This window comes from Globicephala melas, chromosome 15 (assembly GCF_963455315.2).
Source record: "Globicephala melas chromosome 15, mGloMel1.2, whole genome shotgun sequence".
In the NCBI taxonomy this organism is placed as follows: Eukaryota; Metazoa; Chordata; class Mammalia; order Artiodactyla; family Delphinidae; genus Globicephala; species Globicephala melas.
The window spans coordinates 5,136,028-5,158,831 of NC_083328.1; the positions used below are offsets into that span (position 1 = coordinate 5,136,028).

Sequence of the window (22,804 nt, forward strand, 5' to 3'; positions counted from 1 at the left end):
GTCCATGGTATCCTCAGAAGATTCAGTGCTTGTGACCTCAAAAGGGCCATGTCACATCCTCACGTGTGGTGGGTTCCAGGGAGAAACTGGAGATAGCACATTTAGACAACTCTGTTGAGGAGTTTTAATCTAAAAGGGAACAGAGAAATGATGAGCTGTTTGGGCCCATCCAAGGGCCAAGGGAAGGGTTTTTGATTGTTTTTTTTTTATAGTATATGCTGCTATTTTAGCATGTTTATATGGGGGGGGGACTGATACTGTGGGAGGGGGTGTAAGCGTAGGAGGGATCCACAGCATTATTGTAGGACTTGGTCTTAGGCACAGGGACAGTTTCTCTCCTGAAATGGGAGCAGAAACAGGATGTGTACACACGTGCAGGTGGATTTGGTGTTAAAATGAGCAGGTTCACTTTTGATCATTTTACTCAGTAAATAGGAGGCCCGTTTGAAATGCAGGAGTGAAAAGATGTACGTGAAGTTTGAGCAGGAGGAGAATGTGGGAAAGTATATCAACTGGGGAAATGGGGGTGGTGGTGAGCAGCGCTGAGGACCCTCACAGATTTAAAGTGGGGCCACTCATCGTGGCTTTTTTCTACTTTTGATGCTTTTTATTGTAGGCAAGTAGATGGATTTAAGCAGCACCGAGGCTTGGCTGAGCTAATAGACCTCAGTGAGAGGGCACGGGGGTGATGGGAGTGCAGGGTCGTGGGCTCTAAGCTGTCAGGGAGGAGAGCGGGGCCTGCAGTCAGGGCAGGAGGGTGGAAAAGCGGGATCATTAGTGGATTGGGGGGCAAGTTGTGCACTTGTTGGATTAGACTGTTGAAGTAAGTGAGCTGGAAATCGAAGGACGGGTAGAGAAGAAGTTAAAATTCAAGGTTTTGGCCATAACATAATTACTAGCTAGGTCTAGACCCCTGGGAGTGTTTGCTGAGATGGGCTCGTAGGAAAGGTGAGCGGGAGTGAGGTCAGAGAACTGAGAGGTCCCGGTGTTGAGTGAATAGTCCCTGCATACGTTGCCCTCCAAGGATGACAACAGTGCTGGCTACAGAGAGAGAGAGACAGTGAGCCAGATCATTGCCTGGTCCCCTAGTTATTCTCCCCTCTTTGCAAATCAGCACCATGGACGTGTTAGGCTTGTTATATCTGTGCAAACTCGTTATTTGAAACAGAGAATATGGCTTAGTTAATTATCAGAGTTTCCTGTTCTATGCATTTTTCTGCCCTTATATTCCTAATATAACATTAAATTCTGTTCAGGTTCTTATTCTCTATTTTCAGGGCATTAAAATTAATCTATTTTATAAAAATATAAAAAACCTATTTTAAAAGGAAGCCTTTTAGTTTTGACCATTCTCAAATTAGGTAAAAATCTTTACTTCATCATCATTTTCATCTTAAATATTGTATTTTGGAGTGCCATTGTATTGTCCTATATTAATACTTAATATATCGCTTGTAGCTTGTTCTTATTTTCATTTGCATTTTGTGTTCTGTTAATTTCAGTGGAGTGTTTTTTCCCTGTGTTTTGACTGAAGCTTTAGTACAAGATAAAGGCCTGGAATAACTGGCATGCCATGGATTTTTAAAGCTATAACGCAATGATAGTTTGTACACTGGCTGTCAGTTTATTTTGTCCTATGTGAAGTAGACATAACAAAATAACACAACTCAGTTGAAGTGTTTTTGAGAAATATTCGGGTTATATTTGAACCAAACTAATAAATTACTCTTCTGTAATGTCATTGGCAATTTCTGTTAAAGTATAAAACATTTTTAAGTAAATAGAAAAGAAGTACATATAAATATATGAATGTTGTAAACATCTGATGACTGTTTTAAAACTTAAGGAAAATATTTTAGCTTTCCAAGCTTTTCGTGAGGTAGAATTTAAAATAATAGAAAGCCATCTGACTGTTGCTTAATTTGTTTTCCTGTATTCCATTTCCTGGTAAGTGTAACATACTTCTTTATCATGTTGATGGAAGTGAAGTGAAAAACTATTCTTTGGTTTTAGGTGCTCCTTGGAGAGATCTACACGGGCACTAGTGTAGTGAGAGTAATAGTGAAGGAGTTAAAAGCAAGTGCGAGCCCAAAGGAACACGATACTTTTTTGAAAAATGGAGAACCATACTAGTAAGTAAACCGTAATGAATGTTTTGTAAACGTGGTCTGTGGTCTGTTGAAAATCAGGTGTTTAAAACGCCTTTGGGATTTCTGCTTGTAAAATACAAAATTTAAATAAGATCCAGAGTCTCATAGCATAAGACCCAAAATGTCCAGGTTTCAGCTGAAATCACTCACTGATCTTTCCAAGAACCAAGAGAACTCAGCTAAGTAAGAAAAGACAACAGATGGTGGGAATGTAATTTGGTGCAGTCACTATGGAAAACAGTATGGAGATTCCTCAAAAAACTAAACGTAGAGTTGCCAAATGGTCCAGCAATCCCACTCCTGGGTGGGTCCAGCAATCCCACCCCCAGACAAAACTCTAATTTCAAAGAGATACATGCACCCCTCTGTTCATAGCAGCACTATTCACAATAGCCAAGACATAGAAACAACCTAAATGTCCATCGACAGAGAAATGGATAAAGAAGATGTGGTACATTATATATAATGGAATACTACTCAGCCATAAAAAAGAATGAAATAATGCCATTTGCAGCAACATGGATGAACCTAGAGATTATCAAACTAAGTGAAGTAAGTCACACAGAGAAAGACAAGTATCACATGATATCACTTATATGTGGAAGCTAAAATATGACACAAATGAACTTGTTTACAAAACAGAAACAGACTCACAGATATAGAGAATAGGCCTGTGGTTACCAAGTGGGAGGGGGGCCAGGGTAGTGATAGACTGGGAGTTTGGGATTAGCAGATGCACACTGTTATATATAGAATGGATGAACAACAAGGTCCTACTGTTACAGCACAGGGAACTATATTCAGTATCCTGTGATAAACCATAATGTAAAAGAATATGAAAAAGAATGCATTTACAACTGAATCACTTTGCTGTACAGTACAAATTAGCACAACATTGTAAATCAACTATACTTCAATAAAATAAACACACAAAAAATAGAAAAGACAACAGATACCAACACCAAGATGACAGAGATGTTAGGATTATCTGACAAGGATTTTAAAGCAGCTGTTGTAAAAATGCTTCAATGAGCAATAAATTTTAGTACCCTGGGACTTCCCTGGTGGCATAGTTGTTAAGAATCCGCCTGCCAGTGCAGGGGACACGGGTTTGAGCCCTGGTCTGGGAAGATCCCACATGCCATGGAGCAACTAAGCCTATGTGCCACAACTACTGAAGCCCACATGCCTAGAGCCTGTGCTCTGCAACAAGAGAAGCCACCGCAGTGAGAAGCCCATGCACTGCAACAAAGAGTAGCCCCCGTTCGCCGCAACTAGAGAAAGCCTGTGTGCAGCAATGAAGACCCAACATAAACAAAAATAAAATAAATAAATAAATTTATATTTAAAAAAATTATAGTACCCTTGAAACAAATGAAGAAAACAAAGTTTCAGCAAAGACATAGACTACATAAGGAAGACCAAAGCGGACACTTTAGAACTGAAAAATATAATAATCAAAGTAAAAACTCAGTGGATGAGTTCAACAGCAGAATGGAGAGGACAGAGGAAAAAATCAGTGAAGTTGAAGATAAAACAAGAAATATCACCCAGTTCAAACAACAGAAAGAAAATATGCTTAAAAAAATGAAAAGTGCCTCAGGGACTTGGGGGACTTGAACAAAAGATCAAGACATCCCAGATTGAAAGGAGATAGAAAGTGGATAGAAAAAGTATTTGAAGAAATATTAACTGGAAAATGTTCCACATTTTGAAAAGACAAACCTACAGATTCATAAGTTGATCAAATCTCAAACAGGATAAACCCAAAGAAATTCATGCCAACACACATCATAATCAAACTTCTGAAAATGAAAGACAAAAAAATCTCAAAAGCCGGGAGAAAGAAACACCACCTCACCTGTAGGGGGGTTACATTGAAAAGAGGACAAGTCTCAAATCAATAACCTAAGCTCATACTTCAAAGGACCAAAAACAGAGGAGCAAATGAACTCGAAGCAAACAGAAGGAGTAGATATTAAAGATAAGAGCAGAGGTCGATAAAATTGAAAACAGTAGATAAAAATCATTGAAACATAAAGTTGGCTCTTTGGAAAGATAATAAAATTGACAATCCTCTAACAAGACTGACAGAGAATAAAAGAGAAGACACAGATTTCTAATATCAGGAATGAAAGAGACCCTACAGACATCAAAAGGATAATAAGGGACAAACAGCTCTACGTACATATACATTTGACAACTTAGATGAAATGAACCAATTACTCAAAAAGCACAAACCACCACGACTCACCCAATATGAAATAGGTTATTTGAATAGACCTATAATCATTGAAGAAATGGAGTTTGCAACTTAAAAACTCTCAAAAAGAGTCCCCAGGCTTAGACAGTTTGACCAGAGCATTCTACAAAACGACTAAAGATGAATTAATGCCAGTTCTACACAATATTTTCTAGAAAATAGGAGGGAACACTTCCTAACTCATTTTATGAAGCCAGTATTACCCCGATACCAAAACCTGACAAAGTGCAAAAAGGAAAACTGTAGACCAATATCTGTCATCGATGTTGATGCAGAAATTCTAACCAAAATATTAGCAAATATATAAAAAGTTATATATCATGACCAATTGGAATTTATTCCAGGAATGCTAGTCTGATTCAGTATTTGAAAATCAGTCAGTGTAATCCACCATAATTACTGGGTAAAGAAGAAACATCACATGATCCTGTCAGTTGACGGAGAAAAACATTTGACAAAACTCCACACTAATTCATGATAAAAACTCTTTGAAAACTAGAATTAGATGAGAATCTCCACTTATTAAAGAACATCTACAAAAAATCTACATCTAGCATCATACTTAATGGTGAAAGACTGAATGCTTTTATCCCTAAGATCAAGAAAGACGTAGATGTTCGCTCTCATCCCTGCTATTCAATAAGAGCCAGAAGTTCTAACTAGCTCAATAAGGCAAGAAAAGGAAACATTCAGAAGCCTGTAGATCAGAAAGAAAGACCTAAGTGTCTGTGTTTATATGCAGAAAATGTTTATGCAGCAAATCCCAAGTAATCTCCGAAAAAAAAAAATCCCCTAGAACTAGTAAGAGAGAATTCAGCAAGGTTGCAGGATGCATGGTCGACATACAAAAGTCAGTTTTATTTCTGTGTACTATCAATGAACATGTGGAAACCAACTTTTAAATAAAATAACTTTTATATTCACTCAAAAACAAAAAAGAAATACTTAAGTACATGTACAGGACTTGTATGCTGAAAACTATAGAAACTGATGAAAGAAATCAAGGTCTAAATAAACAAAGAGACATACCATATTCATGGATTGGAAGATTCGTGAAGATGTCCGTTCTTCCCAGTCAGATTCCTGCAATTCCTATCAAAATCCCAGCAAGATTTTAAAAACCTATATACAAGATTATTCTAAAATTATATATAAAGGCAAAAGTAGGATAGCCGAAACAATTATGAAAAATAAGAATAAAAATTGGAGGAATCATTTGACTCAATTTCAAGACCTTATATAGCTACATAATTAGGACTGTTTTTGGCAGAGAGATAGACAAAACTCAACAGTAAAAAACAAAAATAAACAAAAGACATCAAGTGACACCAAAGAGGATTTGTGGATAGCAATGAAAAGATCAACATCGTTAGCTAGGGTAATTACGATCATGATGAGAGACCACTTCACAAGTATTAGGAAAGCTAAAATAAAATAGCAACAATACCAGATGCTGGTGAGGATGTGGAGAAACTGGATCTCTCACACATTGCTGGTGGGAATGTAAAATGGTACAGCCACTTTGGAAAATAGTTTGAGAGTTTGTTAAAAAACTAAACATACGCTTACCACTGTATGTATTAGTCAACGTACTCCAGAGAAACAGAGCCGGTAGAATCTGTAGATGGATGGATGGATGGATGGATGGATGGATGGATGGATGGATGGATGGATGGATAGATAGGTAGATGGATGGATAGATAGATACATAGATGAATGGATAGAGGGATGGATGGATGGATAGAGAGGTAGAGAGAGAGATGGATGGATGGATGGATGGAGAGATAGATGGATGGATGGATGGATGGATAGATAGGTAGATGGATGGATAGATAGATACATAGATGAATGGATAGAGGGATGGATGGATGGATAGAGAGGTAGAGAGAGAGATGGATGGATGGATGGATGGAGAGATAGATGGATGGATGGATAGCGAAAGAGAGATAGATGGATGGATAGGTAATTTATTTTAGGGAAATGGCTCATGCAGTTATGGAGACTGGTAAGTCTGCAGGGTGGACCAGCAGGCTGGAGACCCAGAGCAGAACCACTGTTCAGTTCATGTCCAAAGGCCATCTGCTGGCAGAATTCCTTCTTCACTGGGTGAGGCTAGTCTTTGTTCTTTGGACAAAGCCCACCCACATTTTGGAGCACCGTCTGCTCTTACTGAAAGTCCACTGATTTAAGTGATGATCTCATCCAAAAACACCCTCACAGAAGTGTCCAGAATAGTGTTTGACCAAATATCTGCACTGTGGCTCAGCCAGGTTGACAGAGAATTAACCGTCACGTCTTGTAACCCAGCTGTTGCTCTCCTCGGCATCTATCACATAGAAATGAAAACTTACTTCCATGCAAAATCTCTTGTGTGATTATTTATAGCGGCTCTATTTATAGTAGCCTCAAACTGGAAAAACTAAAATGCCCTCTATAGGTGACCGGTTAAACAAACTATGGTCCATCCAGCCATGGAATCCTGCTCAGTAGTAGAAGGGAAGGGACTGCTGATGCAGGCAGTGACTCGGGTAATCTGGAGGGCATTGTGTTGAGTGAAAAAAATCAATCTCAGAAGGCCACATACTGTGTGATTTCACTTACATAGTATTCTCAAAATGAGAACATTATAGAAAAGGAGACCAGGTTCGTGGTTGCCAGGGCTGAGGAATGGTTGGGGGCGGCGGCAGTGTGACTATAAAGGGGTAGCAGAAAGGGGTAGCATGGGAGGTCTTCGTGGTGGGGGGCAGTTCTGCATTTCTGTTGAGTGGTGGTTGCACAAATCCACACATGTTGATAACAGGACTTGCAAGCCACACACACACCGCACCCTAGTGTCAGGGCCCTACTTTGGGGATTGCACTGATTGTGTCAGGTGTCACCAGTGGGGAAAACTGGGTGAAGGGGACATGGGACCTCTTTGCACTATCTTTGCAACTTACTCTTAATTCATTATTGCTTCAGAATAAAGTTTTGAAGTTTAAAAAGCCATTTTGGCATATCTTTTTTTTTTAACTTTGTTTTAGACAAAATATTTTCCAAAAAGAGTTTGTGTACTGTGATTTATGAAAATAGTATATAAGCTAGATAGTCTAAGAGGTAAACTGAGTATTTTATTATGTGGATTGAAAGTGCTCATGGAATATAGTTTGCCTTCTTTTAAATGATGCTTCAAAATGATATCTATAAAGTTAAATTACTAAAGTTAAAGATTCTTATGTTAGGAGATGTTTTAATTTGTGAAAATGTTCGCCTGATTGGCTTTGAATTACTTAATCATTACATGACTTAGAATACATCTGTTAAATAGAATCTTAATTGTGCTCTTTTCAGTTGATTATATTTAAATCGTTAAGAATGTTAAATTTGCGGTTACTGTTTGAACAATTTTACTAGCCTGCTCCCTCATGAACAATGCTATGACTTTTATTTTTACCAGTATTCTTCAACATCCAAATATTCTTCAGTGTGTTGGACAGTGTGTAGAAGCAATCCCCTATCTTCTGGTGTTTGAGTTCTGTGACTTGGTAAGTTTTCAGTAGAAATTCAAAGTCAAGTATTCAGAAGTTTTTACCAAAGTGTTTTTGACAGATAGAAATGCTGGATGAGGGACTGCTTTCACTTCTGTCCCAGGTAGTTAATTCCAAAGAAAAATTATTAATAAACTTGATATATTAGCTTTCAGTGGGTTATATTATAGTAACCCCCCCCCAAATCTCAGTGGCTGATAAGAGCAAAGTGATTCTCACTGGCTCTGGGTCAGCTTCAGCTCTGTTCCAGGCTATGTTCACCTCTACCCCAGGGTCAGTGTTTTATTCTATCTGTAGATGCTGGGGAGAAAAACGTGTGTTCTGGTGATCTGTACAGTATGTCTGTATGGATCTTTTGGGTCAGGTTTATGAGGCTGTTCAGATCTCCTGTATCCTTCTGATTTGTGGGGAGGGGGCAGGGCAGAGGGAGCCTGGGTCAGTTTTCTATCAGTTATTGAGAGGCATGTTAAAATTTCCTGCTCTGATTATGGATTTTCCTTATTTTTCCTTATAGTTCTAGTTGTTTTGCTTTGTACATTTTGATACCCCGCTGTGTCAGGGATCCAAATTTAGAGTTGATATAACTTCCCTTAATTTGAAACTTTTATCATTATGAATGCAATCTCTTTAAGATTAAAAGCATTACTGAGGATTAAGTCTATTTTTATTGATGTTAATTTAGTTAGGCCAGCTTTCTTTTGGTTAGAATTTGCCTGGTTTATCTCTGTCAGTCCTCTTCTCTGGTTGACATCTCTTGTAAATAGCTTACGGTTAGAATTTTATTAACCTGTCAGTCTCGGTCACTTAACATGGAACAGGTCATCCATTTATGTTTATTGTACCTATGAGATATTTGGAATGTTATGTGCCTGTTGTGTATTATTTTTCTTACCTGTTTCAACTTTTCTTTTTTGCTTTTTTTCTAGCCTTCTTTTAGATTCTTGAATTTCTTTGTTTGTTTCAGTTTTCCCCATCTACTGTTTTAGATACTGTTTCTTAATTTTGTGTATGGTTACACTAGAAGTTACAACATGCATATTTAGTGTAACAAGGTCTAAAATTAATCAATATTTTAACCCTTCTCCAGAGATGCTGGGACCTCATCAAGCTCTCTCTCCATGTAAAGAAACCAGAGTTAATCCTACTTTTCTGTGCCCTCCCCACGTTTCCCCCGTCGTGGAGGGTGCTTCCTGATTGAACACTTGGTGTAGAAAGGCAGCGTGCTGTTCTCAAGGGACCCAGAGAGAAAACTGGCCATTGTCCTCTAGGCCTCCTACTTAGAGGGAGCAGACATGTGATAATTGCCATTTAGCCTGATTATTTAATAGAGTCACGAGAACGAAGAGGAAGGAGTTCGCAAGGATGTTTCTCATAGTTTTATTGCGTAGCTGGTTTTGATTATCTCAGAATTATCAGAGCTGGTATGTATGACCTTACTTATCATGATATGAAAATAACTCCTTTTAGTCTAGCTCTTGGTGACCAGTATGATAGGTGACACAGCAGGTGAGGAAAGAAGACCAAAGATGCATTTTTATGTGATAAGACAAGTCTGCTTGTCAGAGTTCTGCTTTTCTGAGACATTTAATGGTATCTTTTTTGAGTCCCTAAGCTCCTGATATTGATTATAAGTAACAGTGGGAACGTTCTTTATGAGTGACTGTAGCAGAAATAACAGCAGAACCACCATCTTCTTGAAGTAGCACGTTCCCAGGCTAATCGAGGTGGTTTATAAAACTAGCTCATGTACTTTGGCATTTTCTTATTCTTTACCCTGTTTGTCCATTCCTGAAAGTTTTACTAGACAATGTTGTTGTTTTTCCTGGAATAGTAAAAGCTTAATGTTTCTTCCAAGTGGGTTCAGGTAATGGGTTTAGTTTTAGTGCTGTTCTAATGTGTTTTTGCTTTTGTTTTTTTTTTTAATTTTATTTATTTACTTTTGGCTACATTGGGTCTTCGATGCTGCGCGCGGGCTTTCTCCAGTTGTGGCGAGCGGGGGATACTCTTCATTGCGGCGCGTGGGCTTCTCATTGCAGTGGCTGCTCTCTGTTGTAGAGCACAGGCTTAGTTGCTCCTCCGCATGTGGGATCTTCCCGGACCAGGGCAGGAACCTGAGTCCCCCACACTGGCAGGCGGATTCTCAACCACTGTGCCACCAGGGAAGCCCCAACATTCTTTTCATAGGATTTTTCCCTCATACTTTTCTATCTCAGATTTAAATGCGTATTCTCCAAGTACTGACCCTAGACTAAGTATTCAGAATATACGTATTTACTTACCTACATTTCTGTTGGCTTTCATCTTTTGAGATGAAGATTATGGATACAGCCCTCCAGAATTAGGAAATGTGACTTCTTGAAGCACATTTTATGTGACTCTCCTAAGTCATGTTCACTCTCCTCAGTCACTCCTGAAGGCTGAGCATCTGGAAGGAGCCCATCCCCACCAAAAGCTTTCACTGGCAGTGAGAGCGAATAGCCGTTTTTATTTAAGTGCACTGCCCAAGGGTACATTGATCAATAGTAAAATTGAAAAACAATAATTTTCCTCCCCGAGATCAAACTAGAATTTCCACAAGATCTGGCAGTTTCACTTCTAGGTACATATATCCAAACAGTTGGGAGCAGGGTCTCATTTTCATGCCCGTGTTCACAGCAGCATTATTCACAGTAGCCACGAGGCAGAAGCAGCCCAGGTGTCCATCAGTGGTTGAACAAATAAAATTGGGTCTATCCATACACTGGAGTATTATTCAGCCTTAAAAAGGAAGGAAATTCTGCCACATGCTGCAATGTGGAAGAACCTTGGGGTCATTATGCTCAGTGAAAGAAGCTAAGTCACAAAAACACAAATACTGTAGGATTCCACTTATATGAGGTCCCTGGAGTGGTCAGACTCACGGAGACAGAAGGTAGAAGGGTGGGTGCCGGGGGCTGGCGGGAGGAGGGGATGGGGGAATTAGTGTTTAATGGGGACAGACGTTCAGTTTGGGAAGATGAAGAGAGTTCTGTGGATGGACGGTGGTGATGGCTGCACAGCAGTGTGAATGTACTTGATGCCACTGAACTGTACACTTAGAAACACTGAAGGGTGGTGATTTTATGTTACGTGGTTCTTACCACACAAAGGACATTGGTAATTACCTACTATTATGGAAGGGGCTGTACCGCTGTTAACTCTACTTGGAGGAGGCTGGTATGCCCTTGGGAAATCTGTCAGTCAGCACTTGGAATGTCCAGCCGCATATCAAGGTAAAGGCCATTAACCCAGGGAGCCCCCAACCTTGCCAGGCAGTGATGTCACATTTATCTCCGAGGGCAGTTTCGTTCTCATCATCTCTGGACCCTAGTAAGTTGCAGAGGGACCAGCTCCTGAGCAGCAAGGGCTGGGCCTCGACCGGGGACACTGGCCCTGCAGTTAGGTCCTCAGGGCTCAGTGTGTGCAGAGACCAGGTAGCAGAAACGGTCAGCTCGTGTCAGGCCCATGAGCCATAGAGGTGCCTTCCTGCCTGGACTGCAGGGACGTTCCCAGCACACCCCAAAGCCTGGCTTCACCTGAGCCCTGCTCCCAGCCTGGATGCCCCAGAACCCTCCCAGAAAGAGGCCAGACTGAGCAGAGGGGCGTCATTCAGGGCAAAAGCACCTTCTGGCCAGGGTCCAGAGGCCAGAGGCCTGTAGCCCAGGATTGGTAATCAGCAACTGCAGGCACAGTGAAAGGAGCCACTATCTTCACATGTTCTTAGTAGGTCAGGAGCTATTGAGTGAACATTGGCCTTTTCCGTCGTCACCAGGCAGTGACCATGCTCAGTGATAACATCGTTTAAGGAGAAAGGAGAGAATATTTTCACACTTACTTAAGTCATTCCTTGTGAGATGGAATTACCAGTCTCTGAAAAGCACTTTATCTTAGAATTTTTATGAAAGAAAATGAAAACTCTTCTGAGTTTGGTAGCTGGACCAGAGTCACCGATGTGTACTGCTGATGGTGCAGTGTTCGTGAGGGGAGAGATCACTGCAGGGTGTTGTGTGTAACTTGTGGCCATAGGAGGTACACTGTGCTCTCACATGTCTATGCGGGCAAGATTGTTTGGGGGTAAGGGTCACTCAACAGAAATGTATGAGCACCTGTTGAGTACAAAGAGCTGTGCCCAGTGCTCTCAGGAGGACGGGTGAGTCACCCTGACCCTGCCTTTTCTGCCTGTAGAGCCAAGCGGGCCTGCCTTCAGATGCTGGTCCTGCCACTTACTTGTGTATCACCTTGGAGGTTACCTGACCTCTTTAAGCCTCAGTGTAGACATCTGTAAAATGGGAGTGATACTGCCCACCCTGTAGGCATAGTAGGTGCTCAGGAAGTAGTAGTTATTTTTATTCATTTTTAGTTTCTTAATTGATCATAATTTAAAGGTTTGAGTAGTTCTGTGTAGCAATTCTAACTAGGCTCACTGGCTCCTTTGGGAAGGCTTCACAAAAGAAGTGGTGTTTGGTCTGAGTGTGGACAGGTGGGTGGATGGACTTTCCTCCGCAGGAAAGCGTCATAGGAACAGCGTGAGCCAGGCAGGGTAGCTCAACTGTGCGTGTGGACCGGGGTGGGGGGGTGGGGCGATAGATGGTCCCACAGTGGGTGGCGTGGGGACCGGGTGAGAGAGCACTGCGTTAGGAGAGGCTGGGTGGCATCCGCTGGGAAAGATCAGCTGGAAAGGTGACAAGCCGAGACCAACTGCTTGGAGGCCAGACTGCAGGCCCAGGTAAAGACAAGGAAGTAGATCACCTCCACTCCGTCTTATCTCCCATGACAGTCAGCAGTTTCTTCCTCTGTCACCAGACTCCGAAGCAAGAGATGATAGTCTTTTCTTTGCAAGGGAGCGATCTTGGTGTCGTATGCAGATTTCCACAGTCCTCTGTGGGCCGGGCTTGCTCCAGCCGCTCAGGAGAGACAGGGAGGCAGGGTCCCGGGCTCCCAAGGCTGTGGGAAGCTTGTCCGCTGCCCACACAGGGGTGGCGGTGTGAGGAGGGAGGGCTCTGACCTGTGCCAGGCCTTGTGCTGGGCCTGAGGTGTTTGCTTCTCCTTCACTGAGTCTTCTTGCCTCAGTCTTCTTCGTTTTACAGATTAGAAAACCGGGCTGCAAGAGATGAAGGGCCTCTCGGGCCCACACCCATGCCCAACCTCAGGACCAGGCTTTCTGTCTTCTCTTCTTTGGTTAGTTGACTTGCCTGATGTCACATGATTGCTTGTGGCAAAGTGGGGATTTTAACTGATGGCTTAATTTTATTCTGTGTACTTCTATATCAGGTAGTTTAATGGCTGTACGTTTGTCTTCCACCAGTGGGAAGCCTCCATTTTCGAACTGGCCTTTTGTACAGAAAACGCCTAGTCCATGTCCGTGTCTTATGTGTAAATGAGTTTGTTACATAAGCCCATGCACTGGGGCCCTCCCAGGCATACAGAGATGGGTGATGTGTCTCTGCCACTCGGGAGCGGGAGTAGAAAAGAAAGGACATGGGCTTACTGTGGAACAGAGGTGCACGTGGACGGTGTCTCTCACTCGGAGCCAGCGGGAGGGACACGTGCAGAGCAATGACACGGCGTCATCAGGCTTGGAAGGGGGGTGGCTGGTGGGGGCGCCTCATCCCCGGCCCTGCCAGTGGCTCCCTTCCCCACACGTGGCTGCTGCCCTGGGCCCCGAGGCCCTGGCTCTTTGTGAAAATAGATCCGGGCCTTGGTGATGGGTTGGATGTGGGCGTCTCGAGAGAGAGCAAACTCAAGAATGAGGACTTTGGTTTTGGCCTGATCCACTGGGAAAGCGGTGATGCCATTTCCTGAGATGGAGCAGATCGTCGGAGCTTTGCACTGGGCGTGTTAGGTTTGAGGTGCCTCTCAGGGCATCTAGGGAAGGGTGTCAAGTCCGCAGCTGGACAGATGAGTCTGGGGCTCAGGAGGTGGAGGGGTCTGAGTCAGAGAAATGTATGAGAGATGATTTTCAAAGCCACAGGGTGCTAGAGTCACCCGGAATGAGTGTCACGGTGAGGAGGGATGAGGACCACAGACAGAGCCCTGGGCGTGCCGACGCCCACAGACCAGTAAGAGGGGGAAGGTCCAGCACAGGGGCCCCAGAAAGGAGTGGCCAGTGAGCTCGGAAGAAAGCCAGGAGACCGGTGGGGAAGGAAGGAACGGACCCCTCACTTGGTCCTGCCCAGCAGGAGCAGCTAGAGCCCAGCCTGTTGGGGGGCGAGGGGTTCGAGAGAGATTGGGGGGCCAGGAGGCAGGCCAGCCAGCGCAGACCCGGCTTTTGAGGCGTCTGTCCGTGAAGAGGGGAGGGAAGTGGGGTGGGAGCGGGAACAGGGTTTGGAGGCAGAGGGCGCTTGCAGGTTCTTTGTGGGATTCACCTGAGAGGTATTTGAGCAGAGAAGGGATGGGCTCAGGGAGAATAATCCGTGATAACAGAAGGTGCTGTGCAGGTGTGGATGTTGGGGGGCGGGGCGGGACTCGAGTGGTGGAGGGAAAAGTAGGCACAGTCAGAGGGCTTGAGGGAGTTAAGAAACCCTCGGGCTGGGGGCGTTCCCAGGGCTCCCGCCCTACCTCCCTGTTTCACTTTGTCGGTGGACACCGAGCACACGCGGCTGTTGCTGCCATTCTTTCCTCCTTTCACTCAGATTTTTTTTTTTTAAATCTTTAAAATTTTCGGCTGCGTTGGGTCTTCATTGCCGTGCGCGGGCTTTCTCTAGTTGCGGCGAGCGGGGGCTACTCCTTGTTGCGGAGCACGGGCTTCTCACTGCGGTGGCTTCTCTTGCTGCAGAGCACAGGCTCTAGGTGTGCGGCCTTCAGTAATTGCGGCTCTACTGAACCTAGAGCACAGGTTCAGTAGTTGTGGAGCACAGGCTCAGTAGTTGTGGCGCACGGGCTCAGTAGTTGTGGCGCACAGGCTTAGTTGCTCCGCGGCATGTGGGATCTTCCCGGACCAGGGCTCAAACCCGTGTCCCCTGTACTGGCAGGCGGATTCTTAACCACTGCGCCACCAGGGAAGTCCTCAGATTTTTGTTTAAAAACAAATTTTCCTCTGAAATCCTTCTATTAAATGTATAAACAACTAATTTTTCAGTTAGAAAGCTATTTACTTGTTGGGTTTTTACGTTGTATTGGAGTTCATTCATTGTTCTCAGTGTCCTGTGAAAAGCTGGCCGAAGCCCTCATGGCAGCTGATGCTGGGATTTATGGGGGCCCTTGTGAGTAACCCTCTAAAGGTCTTCGAGTGACTCATTCCAAGAAGTCGGCCAAGGGGCCCCGCTCTGGTATCTGAGATCTCAGTGTAAGCACTTTGCTGCCATCTAGTGTCATACATTTTTCTTTTTGAGTATTTTGCAGAGGGGCGCAGTTTGGGGAGGATCTGAGAAATTTTTAAAACTTGGATAAAGGAAACTTTATTTTAGTTCAGAGTACATTGCTGTTCTCAGTGTTTTTCTCTTCAAATAATGGACCAAAGTAATAATCCCTGTCTACTCACTAGGCATCATTAAAACATAAATAAAATAAGCCAGATATCTAAATACAGCTTTATCTGTTTTGGATAGAATGAGTCAATTTTTAGTACTTATATAATATAAATTTTTTTCTGTAATTAAAGATTTTATGCTGATTTTTCTTTCAAATGGTGGTGCCAGGAGAGCTCTGAGGCTCTTTGTAGAACACAGAAGGAGTCCCTCCCAACCCATCACAGGCCTCATCCTTGGGAAACAGTCATGGGCTCCTCAGTAATCGCTCATGTTTACTCCCCAGGTTAGAGACGTCTTTTCTGGGGTCGCGCTCACTCTGCGCCCCGCCCAGTGCGGGTTGGGAGAGGCCTTTAGTGTTTGTCAAGCTGGAAGCTTCCAGAGCGTTAGCAGTCTGAAGCAAAATCCCCTTCTGTTCATTATACTTTATCTTCTAGTGAAATCTGGGGAGTGGCCTGTTGTGGGGAGAAGATAACTTTAGAACGGTGAGTGGTAAGGAATATGCTTTAGGGAACCTTGAAAAATAACTACACCCACTCTGCCGTTCCTGCCTTCATGGCCACAGTCACTTGGGAAGTACTTGCTGTTTGCCTGAAGCTTCTGTTTGTTTTGAGAAGTGGCCAGATGCAGCACAGCACAGTCCTACTTTTGTGTGAGGGTAGTTTTTTCCTTAGATGGGTATTGCAAGAAAGGGGTTAGACAAATGCATTTAAGTGGTCATTTCACTGGTAATGTAAGTAAACTTCAGCTCTTTGTTTTCATATTTCGTTTCCATATGAACTACCTTACGAAAATCCCATCAGCCTGTAGCCTGGTGCTTTTTGCTGGAGTTTTTCTGGGTTAATTTAATTGTCGCCCAAAGCTGGGTTTATTCCCACCACTCCCATGCTGGACAGAGCCTAGCCTGGGTGAAGGTGGGGTTGGCACGGGGAGGGGCATGTATTTTTAAAGGGGAAGAAAAGGTGTCTGTTTCTCCGCTGGAGCAGCTTGTAATTGCTAGGGGAGCAAACGGGGAAAGCACCACGTTCTCAAAGAAATAGGAGGATGGTGACGTGGGCGAGTACACACCTTGGTCCTGAGGGGAGCAGCTGCTGCCCTGGCAGAGCAGTTCACTAAGTTTGGGAGACTCCTCCACAGCTGTGTGATTGGCTTGAATTTACTGGACACTCATTCTTATAGAATAATCGATTTGATCTACGTGCTAATTTGGTTCACTCACCAAATAGAGTTTTCTTGGCAAGTTGGTAAACTGTAGAAGTGCAGCCCCACTGTTTGTTAGCTCTGTGGCCTTGGGCAAAGTTCTTAACCTCCCGAAGCCTATTCCACATCTGGAAAGTGTTTTAAATTGTGAGAGTTATTTGAGGGCAGCAGGTGTGGAAACTCCCAGAACAGTGCTTGGCAAACATTCGAAAGCCCCGGTGGTAACAGTTATTGATACCAACATTATCGTTCATATTAAGATGATGGAAATTGGGAATGAAAACAAATTTAGGTTCTTGGTGTGGACCTAGAAGTTACATTAGAATGTATTTATTATGCAGTGTGGACAAATGCTAGTAAAGGAATATTGTGTTTTAAAGTTTAATTCTGGGAGGCATTTGCTATCTTCAGTAGCAGTTATGAGAACTGTATCAGAATCTTTAATTGGTTGAGAAAAATTTCCTTCCTCTGGAGTCTTTTTTGACTCAGATGTAAAGAAAAGTGAAAGCTGTTGACTTGCTTTCTAAATTTTATTAACTGATTATATAAAGCTTAAACTTGGAATTAAAGCACATCAATAAATACTTAATCATGTGGTAAGCAGAACGTGGAAGATTGCCTCAAAAGTGTATTTCCCAAAAGAGATACACTGTCCCCCAAGACATACGGCCCTAAAATTAAAGTCATGAAACAAAAACAGGATAAGATAGGGGAGTCTTGTGCGAATACGTGGGGTACTCGGCATTGAAACATGTGTGCTGGGTGTCTAAATGTGAATTTGCCCATTTTCCTGCCCGTGCTGCTGTCCTTTGAACAGGCTTATTTAAATTAACATCACGAATTTTTCTGGAGTGGCTAGAATGCACTTTCTCGCAGTGGTCTCTGGGCAACACAGGGCCCTGGGGAAGCCGGTGGAGAACTGAAGCAGTTACCGGCGCTGAGAGTACTTTTTCTTCCTCTTCCCCCCGTTTTTCTTTCCTCATCTCCCTCTCTGTTGCTCATGAGTGCTTTGGTGGTGGCCTTTGTGGTGTGATGTTCTCCTGGGATCCCTGAAGGTGGTGTGACTGGCACTTCTTTTACTCTCCATCTCATCTCTTAGTTACCTGGAAATTTCTGTACTTCTGCACTTAAATTGTGCATTATTGCCAATTTATCTTTTTTAACTGTTGTTATCTCTGTGTTTATATAACAAAGGTAAACTAATGTTTAATTTAGAATGATCCTAAAAGGCGAATAGTGTTTTCTCTACCTTTGAAGTAAGTATTTGGTTGGAATTGCTTTTTTGTAATTTCAAACTTGTTCGGGGTGAGCTTATTCTTTATTAAGCTCAAAACGAAATAATTTCCAATAAGTAATCTCAGCCATCTCGGTCAGCTGAGGCGTGTGTGGAGATGCCCGTTTGTTCCCCCGGTCCTCTTTGGAAACTGACCTGGGCTGGTTTCCGCAGGGCGATCTGAAGGCTTACCTGCGCGGCGGCGAGCCCGAGCCGGCGCGGGGGGACGCGCAGACCATGCTGCTGCAGAGGCTGGCGTGCGAGATCGCGGCGGGGCTGGCGGCCATGCACAAGCGGCACTTCCTGCACAGGTGGGTCCCTCTGCTCGCGTGCACCTCCCGCACTGCTGACCCCAAAAGTGTGGGAAGAGGCCCTGCAGGATGCTCAAGGAGGACCGGCTGTAACGTGAACTCTCGATGTATAAACAAGGTGTCCACTCCTGCCCAGTTTCAGAATAAGGGTTGAGCGGGGCTCTATTTAAACCAATTTCCGGGGAACAGAGTGCCTTAATACAGCCTAAGGCCTAGAAATTATTCCCAGAATTTCAAAGAATGCGAAAGAGTGCAGAGGGAACAGTTCCGGTCTTGCATCCTCCTCCTGTCAGCTTCAGGCTCCGGCTCTACCCGCTGGCTTTCACGGCGTGGCCCACCTCCCGTTCCGGAGATGGGAGGAAGGGATCTGAAGGGCTGACGTCATCTTCTCATAGAAGGTCACAGCACTGGTCTCCGACCAACGCCACCCAGGCCAGGCTGGGGGTGATCGCGGGTTGTGTGTGAGCAGCACAGTGGTCGGGATAACACGTTTCTGTCCAAGCCTTTCTGTTCCTACTTGAATAGCTGCAGCTCTCTGGAGCGCATCGTATCTTGTTCAGATCGTCAGTGTAATTTCCGTAATTAAAACAACAAAGGGCTTTGAGTCCTGTCTGAGATGATGATTCTGTGAATAGTCTTTTGAGCTCTGATTTATGTTTAAAATTATTTCTCAGGTCTTTGGACAAAACTGGGCAGTGTCTCTTTAGTTGACTTAAAGTCGTTTAACTCTTAACAATCGAAAGACCTGAAAAGGAGCACCTGTGTGTACCCACATGGAGGATGTCTATGAAGTATTATATATTTTTTAAAGCAGGTTGCACAGGAATATATTTATGACAACGTTAAAAAAAAAAGCTTCTATTTGTAGAGGGGTGTGTGTGTGTGTTTGTGTGTGTGTGTGTGTGTGAACAGACATGGAAAAATACCTATCAAATTCTCAACATTACTTCAGGGTGGGAAGAAGGAAAATTAACATTTTTCTTACACATCTATCTTGTCTGACTTGCATAGTGAGCAAATCATTCTGATAAAGTGCTTTTTAAGAGACCCAGAAGATCATGAGTTTCTTCAGGCCCAAGGCAGAAACCCTTACACAAAAGTTCAAAATGTAAAGATCTATTTGTTTTATAATGGAGAAGTCTTATATTTTGTTTTTTAACTTCATGACAGGTTAATTCCCAGCATATTTGTATTGTTAATCTTTTGTGAAACACAGATGATTATTACCTAATACTTGGTGTAGGAATTTTTAGATTTTGGAGAATGGAGCATTTAAAAAGAATATCATATCAGAATCAGCAGCATAAAGTTATCAAAGACAGCTAGAAATTGTGTTTAAAGCCCAGGTCGGTTTCTACTCTTGTATTTTAAAAATTGGCAAAGATGTCAGAGTAACTGTTATCTTCCTGTGAGTTTCTTTAGGTTAAAGTTTTACTTAATTTAGAATCTTGTGAACTTTAGAACAAATAAAGTTGATAAATTTACTCACGTGGTTTGGATTTAATTCAGGTGCATAAACTCAAGGTAAAGAAAATTCTTGGAACCATTGACAACTGTTTCATTTTATTTTAAAAAGTAGCCATATTTTATGTAAAATTTCCATCTGGGGCAAAATCTTTTGCTTTATTTTTTTGTTGGTAGCACAGCGTAATAGCATCTTTTAAAAATTGAAGTATAATTGATTTAGAGCATTGCGTTAGCTTCACATGTGCAGCATGGTGACTCGGTTATATGTGCTCTTTCAGATTGTTTGGCATTGTGTCAGTAGGTTAGTATAAGATGTTGAATGCGTAGTGGCGTATTTTTAAGTTGGACTTTAGAGTATTTGTTTGCTAACTCAAAGTCGGACTTTCTGTGTTGGTTGAAAATAGAATATCCTACATGTCCAACTGGAAGCTGATCTAGTAAAGCACCCCCAATTAAATTTTATTTTTACTTATCGTCTAAGAGGAGACGTATGCCTGGGTCTCGGGTAGGCTGTGTTTCTGCAGTCAAACACGTGACATTCGTGAAGGCCGCATAAACAGCAGGAGCTGCCAGTGTGTTACGCTCCACACCATCCTGCCCTGCTGGCCAAGAGCCTGGGCCTTCCTGTCCCCAGCCTGTCAGTCTTCCTGAAGGAGCAGCTCCCATGAGAAACCACCAGCTCACTGCAATGAGCTAAGTGCACAGGGCACCCAGCCCGCGGCGTGGGCCTTGTGGTGGCTCACGTAGCTGGAGACCTGTGTGACGGTGGCCTTGAGGAGTACCCAGGTGGCAGCTGTGCACGAAAGGACCTCTGTAGGATTTGCCCAGTTTTAAAGTTAAAGTTACTCTCTGCTGAGAAACACCGAGGTGACTAAGTCATCCAGCCCTAAGAGTGTGGGTGTCCAGTGTTACAGGAGCCCAGTGTTCATATAACCCAGCTTACACAGAAGGTACGTGTGAGAGGGTTAGGAAGGACTGCTGTAGACCTGTGGGCTGGCTGTGTTGTGTGTCGGGGAAGAGAAGCATGATGGGGGCTGACTTGATAAGCAGGGGTCCAAACCCTGAGCAGAGTTGCGTCTTTGTGCCATGTCAGAGTCCTCTTGCCTTAATCCTCTATCTGTATCTCTGTGAGCTGCACCCCACCTTCAGGTGGTCAGTGGCAGAGTCTCTTCACAACCCACGTAGGGATTTTTCTTTTTAAACCTTCGTGGCTGCCAACGGCAGGGTGGTGCTCTTAAGTGGCCTCTCCTCAGCTTTACCAGTGTGAGCCACGTTCCTTAATCCTTCTGAGCCTGTTTCTTCTATGAAATGGGGATAATCTTGCCCTGAAGTGTTCTGGTCAAGATTACAGAAGGTAACGTGGGCCAAGCCCTAGAAGAGTATTCTGTAACTTTCGGTTGTTTGTTGCTCTTTTGATCAGGAATTCAGGGTCTCTGGGAGACCCTAAGTGGTAACGTAAATAGAAGAGAGGATGGTTTGGGAAGTGTCTCCAGCCACACTGAGGCGTTTCCATGAGAGCAGTCCTGGAGATGGGTACACTCTCATTCCAATGGAATCAGAGAACAAGTGGTGATGCTTCCTTGTGACTCGGGATGGGAAGCTGTTTAGAACCCCTTTCCTCTGTGAACGCACGCTTCCTGTGTCTCGCGGCTCTGCTCACGCGGCTGGGTCCCACTGACAGCTGAGGCCACCTCGAGCGCGCTGCCAGCCAAGGGGGACAGGGCCAGAGCTTTAGAGCCTTTCAGGGCTGGATCGCTTGGCAGCTTTGCCACTAGACCTGTTTTTCAACTTGAAGGAAGAATATACTGGGTATGTTTGTATTTCCTGACCCAAACCAGCCATTGACGTCAAGAGTTACCTCTGCCATTAAATAGTTACACCTTTGCGTTTTCCTATTCTTTAGCTTGGCATGTTATTGGCCTTCAGAGAGTGTTTATTTTTACTAATTTTGAATTGAATTATATCATCATTTAGAATCTGGATAACACTTCAGTGTTTTGAAAACATTTCATATTTTAAAAAATTTTATTCTTATAAAAACCGTATGAGTTAACCCTTACAGGTTAGGCCCCCCCTTTTTCTGACAAGGAAAAACGAGGCTCTGATGTGTGAATTGACTTAGCCCGAAGTCACACAGTTCTTAGCAGTGGAGCCAAGACTCGTTCCCAGGCCTCTGACTTTGTCCAGTGCTTTTGCCACTGTACTCTGGTGACGGGATGTTTGGGGTAGAGGGAGGGAGCAGGTTTAGAAGAAATTCTCTCAGTCACACCATTGTTTTCCTCCTCATTACCCCTGGTTTTCAGGTAATGAGAAGCACTTCCTCCTTCTCTGAGAGCAACAGTTGAATTGTGTAAGAGTTTCACAATGTCGTTTATAACGAGAGCCGCAGGTCTTTTGCAGGTATAACTTTTCGTCTTTTATCTAAGCTTCTCCTTTCCTGTATCTGAAGACCTGCAGGAAACATGTGTGAGGAGAGAGGCGAGGAGGGAGGCAGCTGGGTGGTCCTGGAGTGGCTCTAGTGGCCTGAGTGGAAGGTGCCAGGGGCTCTGCAGGTGCCCTGCTGGCCTCGCCCTGCTGCCCCGCCACAGATGACACTCATATGCCCCGGCCGGAATGCTGGCACTCAGCTTTTAATTCTGGTCCTAGGACACAGGTGTTGGGGAGGTTGAGAATGATCTGTTGGGGCTTCCCTGGTGGCGCAGTGGTTAAGATCCGCCTGCCAATGCAGGGGACACGGGTTCGAGCCCTGGTCCGGGAGGATCCCACATGCCGCGGAGCCACTAAGCCCGTGTGCCACAACTACTGAGCCTGCGCTCTAGAGCCCGCGAGCCACCCTACTGAGCCAGTTTGCCATAACTACTGAAGCCCACGCACCTAGAGCCTGTGCTGTGCAACAAGAGAAGTCACTGCAGTAAGAAGCCTGTGCACCACAACGAAGAGTAGCCCCCGCTTGCCACAACTAGAGAAAAGCCCGCGTGCAGCAACGAAGACACAACACAGCCATAAATAAATAAATACATAAATCAATGGAAGGATCTGTTTGCAGGGGCTCCAGAAATTCTGGTTGGAGGTGCTCAGGGCCTCTGCGGCAGGACCCGCAGGGCCGCACAGGTGCAGCTCTTGGTCCAG

General features: G+C 43.9%; 1 protein-coding gene across 4 annotated transcripts in view; it reads left to right on the forward strand.

Annotated features, from left to right (window-relative positions):
* LMTK2 (lemur tyrosine kinase 2) overlaps window positions 1-22,804 on the forward strand; it is a 174,792-nt gene that overhangs the window by 129,120 nt on the left and 22,868 nt on the right. For all 4 annotated transcript variants that reach the window (XM_030846117.2, XM_060284180.1, XM_030846115.2 and 1 more), the window contains 3 exons: window positions 2,014-2,132; window positions 7,850-7,937; window positions 18,072-18,208. In XM_030846117.2, the coding sequence (XP_030701977.2) occupies window positions 2,014-2,132; window positions 7,850-7,937; window positions 18,072-18,208 (344 nt within the window). The remainder of the gene's footprint in view (window positions 1-2,013; window positions 2,133-7,849; window positions 7,938-18,071; window positions 18,209-22,804) is intronic.